The following is a 10924-nucleotide window of genomic DNA, read 5'->3' as shown; positions in this document are numbered from 1 at the left end:
AATCAACTCATCATTCCCTCCCTGGCCATTTAACATGCAGCTTGCTTTTACAGACCATTGAAGTAAAATTTGACAGAATGTCAATTTTGTTCAGCGGTGACATTGTGGGCCATCGACCATGTCCCCTTGTGGTACTTTTCTAATGTAAAACAAGCCATTGACCAAAAATCCCTTCTCTCACCGTGGATTTAATTAAAATTACCCTCTTAATTTACATGGCAGCAGAAACTGTAGCTGTGTCTTGAGGCATTTTTGGCCAAGAGTGCCAACATCCTTGCCAATTCTCTCACAGCCACAAATTAGTCCCTGTTTCCTCTTCTCATCCAGGTGTTTGTTTTTACATTTGCTTGGTGACACTATTGCACCTACTCGAGACTAACTCTTTGATCTTTCATCTATAATGGATTTGCAGACTGTTCCTGGAAACAGCTGCCGCAGTGGCGTTTAGAATATGTTTTCTGGCCATTTTTCATTTACTATCTACATCTACTATATTCTCTGTAATTCTTTTCGCCCGGTTTCCAACAATAGCAATTAACAATGTTTTTATAAAATGCTTAAAATATGAATAAAATAAAACTTTCAAGTTTACTTTCTGGGATGTAAGAATGTTTATCCCAATTGCTGTGATTAGTTGAATTCTCTTTCATCTTGTCCTTATCCTCATTTTTAAATACTCCTCAAGAGCCACTTGTTCAAATACATCTTTGCTTGCTGCTTCAAGTATTTTCCAAACTCACTTTGCATCCATTCCCTTCCAACGCTCATTTTTTGTTATTAAACATTTCAATATGCATACAAGCCAAAATTATAACTAGGTCATCTTGGTTTCCCTACAGTATACTTTAGTGACCCAGATTTGGCATTCACGCCAAATTAAATAATTGTACAGATAGATAGAATTTCCTGGTGAAGGTGGAGTTTAAATAGACACTTTTGTAGTGTAGGCTCGTGTGCCTCGTGATATTGCACAAACACAGATCTTTTCCTGCAGATCATTTCACCACAATTCTCTCTCACCACGTAAGTTCACCCAGAGTATTCTGTACATTCTGTTTACAGGAAGACTTTACAACATCACCCTGTGGGAAAACATGCAGTTTTGCTGCTACTTTTGCTCACTGTTCAAGTCCACGCTACTTTTTTAGAATGTTGCAATTTTAATTTTGCCTTTCAATTTTCATGGAGGTGACTTTTAGAATTGTAAATTGAAAATTTCCTTTCGAGAGATCATTACACATCTTGGTGTTTTGATTACAGTGAATACCTTAACTGTTTCGAACAAAAGCTATTGAAACATACTTACCTGATTCAAGCCGTGTCGTTGTAAACCTAGCATCTGCAGTTCCTTCTTACACATCATTCTTGTTGTGTTTGTCTGTGTTTTGCTACATCATTCTGTACTAGAATTACATGTAAGGTCAGATGCTAATGTCACTTACTCTTGACGTCATGAGGCTCCTGGGTTTTGAATTTTTAATAGGGAGATAAGCGACTGGCCAGCAGGTTAGAATCCACTGAGCTCGCTGCAGCATACTCTTTTTTTTGGGCTGCTCTGTGAAAATGAATCCTTGGAGCTTGCTCAAGGACACTGACAGCAGATTACAGTCATAATTGTGACTCGATGCAAAATACAATCAGTTTTCATTTTGTGGAACAAATTGGCTTTATTATACAAGGTGACAATTCCTCATAAATCTTCATTATTAACATTCAGCCAGTGATGCCCAGAGGTATTGTGAATAAAAGGCTCATTTTCACTTAGTCACAATCATGTTGTTTTATGAACTGCTGCAGCAAGCCAGCAATTGATGTTTTATCAGTAATGTGTCTCATTTAGGTTGCTATGGGCAAAAATATTCCATTAAAATCACATTATGGGACATTGCCATCCAAACAGCATGTAATTTCAGTTTCACCCCTCTCTAGCAGCAACCTGAAAGAATAAAATATGACTTTTGAAATATGTGATGTTTGCTTGTTTAATTCCCATCATCTTAGACTTTATTTTCTGTGTAATCTTCCAGGTCATCATCCCTTTTTGTACATAGCAGTACTTCTAATCTGTGCACTTCTTAAATCATGGCACACAGTGATCTGTTTGCTCTGCTGTGCAGTGTGTTAATTACCCACTCTTTTTATATAACGCGGTATGTTGCTTGACTGTCTCATCACCTGCTGCCTTGCCTATTCTTTGATAAGGACAGATTTCAGTAGCTATACAGGAGAAACAGGCCCCACCCCCTATTCAATGGTCTATGAGGATAGAATATCTACAGACGCTGTGTGAGTCAGTAATATGTGAACTGCTACACTGGAAGCTTTTATCCACTTTGGACATTCAGCCTCACTGGTCAATGCCTGCATCCACAGCTGACCTGACAGAAAAAGGGCCGATTGGACAGAGCAATTAATGTTTGCTTCACTAGCTGAAAATTTATTTGACAGATATCTGAGGTAAATCAAAAGGATTTTATTTTCAAGACAAGTGGGACAGCAGCCTGCAGTCTGAACTGTGGAACAAGTTTTCTGTTGCAGACACCACTCCTAATCTCTTTATTTTTGCCAGAAGAATTTAATCCAGTCTAGCATGAGTGGCTGTAGGAAAAGGTGTAAGCGTGAAATTATGAAATTTGCTCAGTACCTGTTCAGGTTTATTACCGGCTCACTAAGCACAGGTAATTCTGTGGGTTATTTTTTTCATAAATCAGTCTTTCTTGTGAAATGCTATTTTAGCAGGATTGTGTGTGTGTGGGGAGGGGGGAGGGGGGCGGGGAGTAATGATTTGGCGATTGTTTCACTTGTGTTTTGTTCTGGTTTGATGTTTTTTAACCCTTGAAGGCTGACACATGGTTTTTGTTGATTTATTCAAATAAAGATTCTAAATGTAATAGACAATTTCCAGGATTAATAGGCATTGTGTATTCCATGTCAATAGATGAAGAATGTGAAATTACTGCATCACGTAGACGTTGTTACATTAGATAATTGTAGACTTGTATTCTTGCAGATGTTCATTATGGATAAGGAGGCAGAAAGCTTAAAAAGCTGCTGTAGACTTGGATCATACTTGTTGCATTAAGTGTTGGTTTAAGTATGTTATTAATAATTGCTATGCTGTGTGAATGATCCTGTTTGTTTAATCCAAACTCCATTGCTATTGAACTGGTCGTTTCTATTCTACTTGCTGCATTAATCAAACAGAGCAGACATGCTATACGTACAAGTTGTATATTGCATTCATAAGAAAACATTGAGATGTGTATGTGATAACTTAATTCTCAGGAATAAATTGTTCAGAAAGCCCCCCCATAATAAATATTTAATTAAAATGTATTCTCCTCTGTGGCCAGAAAGCTCAAGCCAATGGGATGCCACTCAACATTTTAAAACATATATAACAATCTGAAATAGTTTGCTTAAATTCCCAGTTTGCATTAAGATAGTTATTGTTCTTGATGTGTTGTTGTAGAGATTCTTAACATGTCAAAGCTGAGATGCTAGAAAACAGGAAGTAGTTCTGTTCACTGCATAACAGTGTTATATTTAGAATCTTATCAGAGTAGGAAAACCATATAGATTGTTTGATGATTCATGATTTCAATGCATAACATTTTAACTGATTGTTGATTAAGGCATGTGCTTGGAAATCTTTTTAACTGCAAATATTTCTTAATACTTAAAAACATTGTTATAAAGTTTGATAATTGAACCTGTACCTTGTAATAATTAATTAGGTGGATTATTTTATTCCTATGTTTTTTTTGGTTTGTTTTGTTTCCCCCTTAAAAATAACTGCTGTTACTGTATAATCATATGACACAATTTCCAAATTGTGCTTAGGTGTATAATGATGTCACAGTTATGTTATAATGCAGTAAGGCAATAATTCTTATGTTGTGAAATAGTAATAGGGCACGTACGTAAATCTACAAACCTATTTATACTAATGACTTCTCAGAAAACACCAATCTTTATTCATGTCTCGTCCAGTATATCAAGGATTGTAATTTAAAATTACATAAATATTTATCTATAACATCTGTCTGTCTTTCTTTTGCACATTAGTTTGGGATAAAGGTTTTGTATTTAAATCTAGATCATGCAAATAATAAGATAGCATTGGCTTTGGAAATGCAAGAGGATACTATCTTTTCACATCTCAGTAGTCAAGATGCCAAGAGATGCTGATCTCGTCATTTTAATGGTCAAATTTCATAATACAAATAAATAAACTCTGCATTGACTTGTTCAGTAAACAGAACATACCTTAAAACAAAATACCAACCACAAACTCTGCAACATTTTGAGCTTTGAGTATAAAATATATTATTACATCAGCTCTATTCACTGACGGGGTAGGAGTTAGACCTGTTAATGGTGCATGCACTACTTTATGTTGCCTAAGTTGTGTCCTGTTCAAGAATATCTTCATAATCCATTTCTGGGGGTGAGCTGCTATTTACATACTTTGTTTCAAATATTGTTGTACTTTTTAATTTATTCCAGGAATCTTTATTGTATTATCAGTCAGAACCTGGTTACTTGTAATTAAATCAAAGTACCCAAATTGCTGGTGAAGAAGTGTGAAATGTGTTCCCCAGTTAACTATGGTAGTTGGTGAGTGCTAAACCATTTATGGGAAATGCTTGCTTGGAAACTAAAATACTATTCTCTATCTCATTACCCTGACAATCAGAATGAAGATTTTTGCATCCGCTCTTTGCTATCTTGTAAAACAAAAATACCACAGTTTTGTATTTATAGTTGTGTGTTACCATAGCAACTCAATGAACTATTAACCCTTTGAGCCATCATCAGTCTTGCATGCATAGCTTTCTTCAAATGGTACATTGCATGATTATTATCATACCATCCGAGCACTCTTTAATACAGGTTGCATCGGAGTAATTTAAAGACGGTATTTAGAAAAGTTTCAGAGTAAACTCTCCATGATATATCTCTTCTTAGTTTCCTGGTGTTCTTCAAACTTTTGTATGTTGTAATATCTTTAAGTAATAGGTGCAAGTTATGGTATTCTTGCATCAATTAACTCTGCATGTATAGGAGTGGTCAGCCTGATAAATGGTTGCCCTCTTGAGAGGTTAAATCTGTTTCCCTCTCCACGGATGCTGCCCGGCCTGCTGAATATTTTACTTTTAGATTAGGATGAAAATGGCTTGGCATTACTGCAAATTTGCAGCCTACATATAGTATTGCTTCATGGTAAATATTCACAAAAACTGCAGAGATTGATTAGTATGGGCGCAAGGGGTTATGGGGAGAAGGCATGCGAATGGGGTTAGGAGGAAGAGACATATTAGCCATGATTAAATGGCAGCATAGACTTGGTGGGCCGAATGGCCTAATTCTGCTCAGTTATGAACATGAATTTGCCAATATTCTCAGAAATCATGTGCAAAAACTTCTCATTGAAGGTAAAGGACAATAATCCTGGAAGCTTCCTTAGGAAAGCATAATGTGTGGTAAATTCCTGCAAGAACATGTTTTACAGCAAGTAAGTGGATATTTGTAAAGTATACACACAAAGTAGAATTACCTGAATTAGTTGAGAGAGCATAGAATTTCTATCGTTCATCTCCTTGAGTAATTATGGCATTTGAAATAATTTTCCATTTTACCCACCTAACTGCAGTCCTTTCTCAACCCTTTCATTACTTCCTATTATTCCTGCTGAGAAAAACTTAACCACATTCCTCTTGTCACATTTATCAGGTGAAACCCTCCCACTCACCATGGAGAAGAAATTTGGCCTGTTTGTTTTCGCACCAGTCCAACTCCAAAATCAATGAAAGACACAAAATGCTGGAGTAACTTAGCAGGACAGGCAGCATCTCTGGAGAGAAGGAATGCATGACGTTTCGGGTCGAGACCCTTCTTCGGACTGATGTCAGGGGAGTGGGTGGGACAAAGATAGAATGTAGTCGGAGACAGTAAGACGGGTGGGAGAACTGGCAAGGGGGAGGGGATGAAGAGAGAGGGAAAGCAAGGGCTATTTGAAGTTTGGAGAAGTCAATGTTCACACCGCTGGGGTGTAAGCTACCCAAGCGAAATACGAGGTGCTGTACCTCCAATATGCGCTGGGCCTCATTCTGAAAATGGAGGAGGCCCAGGACAGAAAGGTCAGATTGGGTATCTCACCTCCCTTGCATTATCAATGAAGACACTAGAAGCTGCAGATGCTGCAATCTTGAGCAAAACACAAAGTGCTGATCAGGTAGCATCTATGAAGGGCATGGATGGGCAATGTTTTGACTCTGGACCCTTCTTTAGACGACTGATTGAAGTAAGGAGGCGGGTGGGGAGTGGAAAAGAGGTGAGGACGGGGCAAAGCCTGACGAGTGAATGGTGGATTGGTAGATGGATGGACATAGGGGAGGGATAAAAAGGAGACAAGAGTGTCAGATAAGGAGTGAAGAGGAATGAAATTTAAAGCCAGGGGGAGAGATATGGGTGAAAGCAGATGATGGTGGTGATGGGGGAAGTGAAGAGGGGCGTGTATCGGCCTGAGGAGGGCACAGCAAGGTGAGAGAGAGGGGGAATGGGGTGTTAGTTAAAATTGAACAATTCACTGTTCATACCATAGGGTTGCTGGCTACCCAAGCGGAATATGGGGTGCTGTTCCTCCAGATTGCATGTACCCTCACTCTGGCAATGGAAGAGGCCTAGGACAGATAGGTCAGTGTGAATGGGAAGTTAAAATGATTGGCAACCAGGGGATTCAGCAAATCTTGGGAATTTTAAATGTTTGGCGAAACAAGTGCCTCCTCTACGCCTGCCCTCACTGATGTCAAGGAAGCCATATAGGGAACATCAAATGCAGCAGACGAGGTTTGGAGGTGCATGTGAACCACCGCTTCGCCTGGAAGAACTGCTGGGGCCTCTAGATGGAGGTGAGGAGTGAGATGTAGGAACAGTTGCTACATATCCTGCAGTTGCAGGAGAAAGTTCCTTGGAGGGGGTAGTTTGTGAGGGAAGGGATGTAAACTGAGTTGTGGAGGGAGTGGTCTCTTCAGAAGGCACAAAGGAATGGGGATGGGAAGATGTAACTGATGGTGGAATCACGTTGAAGGTGGCAGAAATGTTGGAGAATGATGTGTTAAGTGCTGAGGATGTTGTGGTGAAAGATGAGGACCGGGGGAACTCTATCTTTGAAACCACCATAAAACCACACAACACACAGTTCAGTAGACATTCAGTGTGTTCAGTTGATTCACAGCTCAGACAGAGTCATGACCGCTCCCTCCCCCATCATGCAGAGACTGAGCCACACCCACACTTCCGGGTTTTATAACCCGTCCCCCGGAAAAGGTGTGGCCTTCATGGCGTGATTGACAGGAGAGAGATTCTCAACATTTTTTTAAACACTAATAACACTTTTATTTTTCATGGATGGGAAGAATCCTCTGCACCTGCTCAGCGGAGGGGGACTCAGTAAGATGGCCAAAAAATCACAGCCGTAAGTGGTAGCGTTTTATTTAAAATCAATGTACAGTGCAAACAGGAAGTTACCCAAAGCACCCAAACCACCATTTGCAGGAGTGCCTTTTTAATTTCAAGCCAATGCACCCAAACCACCATTTGCAGGAGTGCCTTTTAACTTCAAGCCAAAGCACCCAAACCACCATTTGCAGGAGTGCCTTTTAACTTCAAGCCAAAGCACCCAAATCACCATTTGCAGGAGTGCCTTTTAACTTCAAGCCAAAGCACCCAAACCACCATTTGCAGTAGTGCCTTTTTACTTCAACCCAAACCCCCTAAACAAACATTTGCAAGCAGTGCCTTTTTACTTCAAACCAACCATATTTTCATTATCAAACCACATTAAGGGGACTCACAGTTGAGTAGACATGTGTTCAGTGTTATTCAGAGCTCAGAGAGGTGTGACCCTCTGGCTTCCTCCATCTTGCAGAGACTGAGTGAGGCACACCACTTCCAGGTTTTATAGTCCCTCCCCCTCCCTCCAGCAGGGGCTGCAGAGAGAATGGTGATTAAAAAAATATTAAAATAATATCTCTCTGATTTTTCATCGATGGGAAAAAATCCTCTGGTCCTGGAAGGCGGACGTGGGCTCTGAGCAAGGTGGCCAAAAATGACGGCCGTAGATAGCGGCGTTCTCTCGGATATCGCATCACAGTGGGCCAAAGCGGTCAAGATCAGACTTTTAGTAATATAGATGTGAACATTTTTGTTTGGAAGTTGTAAACGTGTTCATTGAGGTTTGGAGGGTTTCTAAGGAAGCCCAATTTACAGTGAGTTAAGACAGAATGCAAATTGCATAATTAATTACCTGTTTCAGTCCCATAAACAGTGCTTTAGAGTCACTTGAATTCTGTTCCTATTTTGTCTGATGCTTTCGTTTGCCAAGGGCATATTATTGTTAAGTTGTACTTTATCTCCATAGTCAAGTTCCAGACTGATCAAGCCTTTTACTGCCAGCATCTCAATGTGTAATTTAATCATTGCATCCCACGGAACAGTCAACAGTGATTGCTCAAAAGTGATCAACTGCCTACGGGTTACAAAATTGGTGGCAAATGTGTTGTCTTGAAAGTAGTGATAGTCCCATATTATTGGCTTCAGTTGCTGACTAATTAATCCCAATGGAATAAACAAGAGGGAATACTACCAAGTACTTGTAATCTTCACCAGAAGATAACTGCTCAGATGACGAGAGTGTAGCAATTTACTATGGATGAAGAGATTCATCAGATACTTAACTGCATGTGGTGGAGGAGAATTAGTTGACTTCTTCCATGTTATCAACTTAAACAGAATTGAAAAGGTATAAGGAACAGTAGTTTATTTTGTTGGAGTTGCCAAATGAAAATGATCACTGGTATAAAAGGAGAGGAGAGAAGCAAATTTTCTTTATCGAAGTTTGTTACAATATGAAACAAATGTTGACAGAGATTAGTTGCAATGATTAGAGGGAAAGATTACTGGACATTTTAAAGCTGACTGGATAAATGTTTGCCAAGAAAGGAGATACAATATCTGGGAAAGTGTTGACTTTTTGAAATTTCACATTTCTTCACAGCATTGCTGAATATTTGAATTGGACATTAGTCACACAGCACAGATGCTTTGGCCCATTATGTTTAGCAATTTTTTTTTTTTGCCCATGTACATTTGTCCACATCAAATCCATGCACTTTGATACATTGTCTATTGAAGTCTCTGTTTAAAAGTCTCTTAAACATAGTAATTGTATCTGTATCCACCATCTTCCCTGGCAGTGTGTTGCATTGACCAACCACTCTTCTGAACCGCTTTAATACTCCTTCCACTCACCGTAAATCCATTTGATTTTGATGCTATTGCAATGGGGGAAGAAAAGAAAATATTGACTATCTACCCCATCTTTGCCTCTCATAATCTTATACACTTTTAACAATTCACCCTACACCCTCCTTTGCTCATGGGAATACTAATGCAATAAGAGATTGAATGGGCCTCTTGGCTTCATCCAATGCTGTAATCTTCTATGGTTCTACCCTAAACATGGCATCTCCAAAGTTAAAGGTAATATAACATTTTAGCGCATTGAAGAAAATTATCTGCTTCTGAAGTAGTGTGGCAACACTAATTTAATTAGTATATTTATTAACAATGCTTGCTATTGGTTGTGCTGCCGGTCATAAGGTTCACAGTAGTCTATCATGTGGACTACAAAGAGCAGAATTAGGTCATTCGGCCCTACGAGTCTACTCCACCATTCAATCATGGCTGATCTATTTATCCCTCATTCATTCTCCTGCCTTCTCCCCGTAACCTTTGACACCCTTACTAATCAAGAACCTGAGAATCTCTGCTTTAAAAATACCGAATGACTTGACTTGGCAACAAATTCCACAGATTCACCACCCTCTGACTAGGGAAATTCCTCCTCATGTCCATTCTAAAGATAGTCCTTTTAGAAACATAGAAACATAGAAACATAGAAATTAGGTGCAGGAGTAGGCCATTCAGCCCTTCGAGCCTGCACCGCCATTCAATATGATCATGGCTGATCTTCCAACTCAGTATCCCGTACCTGCCTTCTCTCCATACCCTCTGATCCCCTTAGCCACAAGGGCCACATCTAACTCCCTCTTAAATATAGCCAATGAACTGGCCTCGACTACCCTCTGTGGCAGGGAGTTCCAGAGATTCACCACTCTCTGTGTGAAAAAAGTTCTTCTCATCTCGGTTTTAAAGGATTTCCCCCTTATCCTTAAGCTGTGACCCCTTGTCCTGGACTTCCCCAACATCGGGAGCAATCTTCCTGCATCTAGCCTGTCCAACCCCTTAAGAATTTTGTAAGTTTCTATAAGATCCCCTCTCAATCTCCTAAATTCTAGAGAGTATAAACCAAGTCTATCCAGTCTTTCTTCATAAGACAGTCCTGACATCCCAGGAATCAGTCTGGTGAACCTTCTCTGCACTCCCTCTATGGCAATAATGTCCTTCCTCAGATTTGGAGACCAAAACTGTACGCAATACTCCAGGTGTGGTCTCACCAAGACCCTGTACAACTGCAGTAGAACCTCCCTGCTATTATACTCAAATCCTTTTGCTATGAAAGCTAACATACCATTCGCTTTCTTCACTGCCTGCTGCACCTGCATGCCTACTTTCAATGACTGGTGTACCATGACACCCAGGTCTCGCTGCATCTCCCCTTTTCCTAGTCGGCCACCACCGTCATTTATACTCCGAAGCTACGCCCTCTGGTCTGAAATTCTCCCACTACTGGAAATATCCTCTCCATATCCACTCTATCGAGGCATTTTATTATTTGATAGGTTGCAATGTGATTCCAATTGTCGTTCTAAATTCCGAAGAGTACAGTCCCAGAGCCATCAAACTCCCCTCACATGTTAACTAATCATCCCTGCAATCATTCTCATATACCTCCTTT

General features: G+C 39.8%; 1 protein-coding gene across 1 annotated transcript in view; it reads left to right on the top strand.

The window, feature by feature from the left end:
* Nucleotides 1–2308: 2308 nt before the first annotated feature.
* Nucleotides 2309–10924, top strand: part of kcnip4 (potassium voltage-gated channel interacting protein 4) — an 817169-nt gene continuing 808553 nt past the window's right edge. Inside the window, exon 1 of the mRNA XM_033026330.1 lies at nucleotides 2309–2678. Within this exon, the coding sequence (XP_032882221.1) occupies nucleotides 2591–2678 (88 nt within the window). The 5' untranslated portion in view covers nucleotides 2309–2590. The remainder of the gene's footprint in view (nucleotides 2679–10924) is intronic.

This window comes from Amblyraja radiata, chromosome 1 (genome assembly GCF_010909765.2).
Source record: "Amblyraja radiata isolate CabotCenter1 chromosome 1, sAmbRad1.1.pri, whole genome shotgun sequence".
NCBI lineage: Eukaryota > Metazoa > Chordata > Chondrichthyes > Rajiformes > Rajidae > Amblyraja > Amblyraja radiata.
Note: the sequence above shows the minus strand (reverse complement) of the source record. Positions and strands in the feature narration are given on the sequence as shown.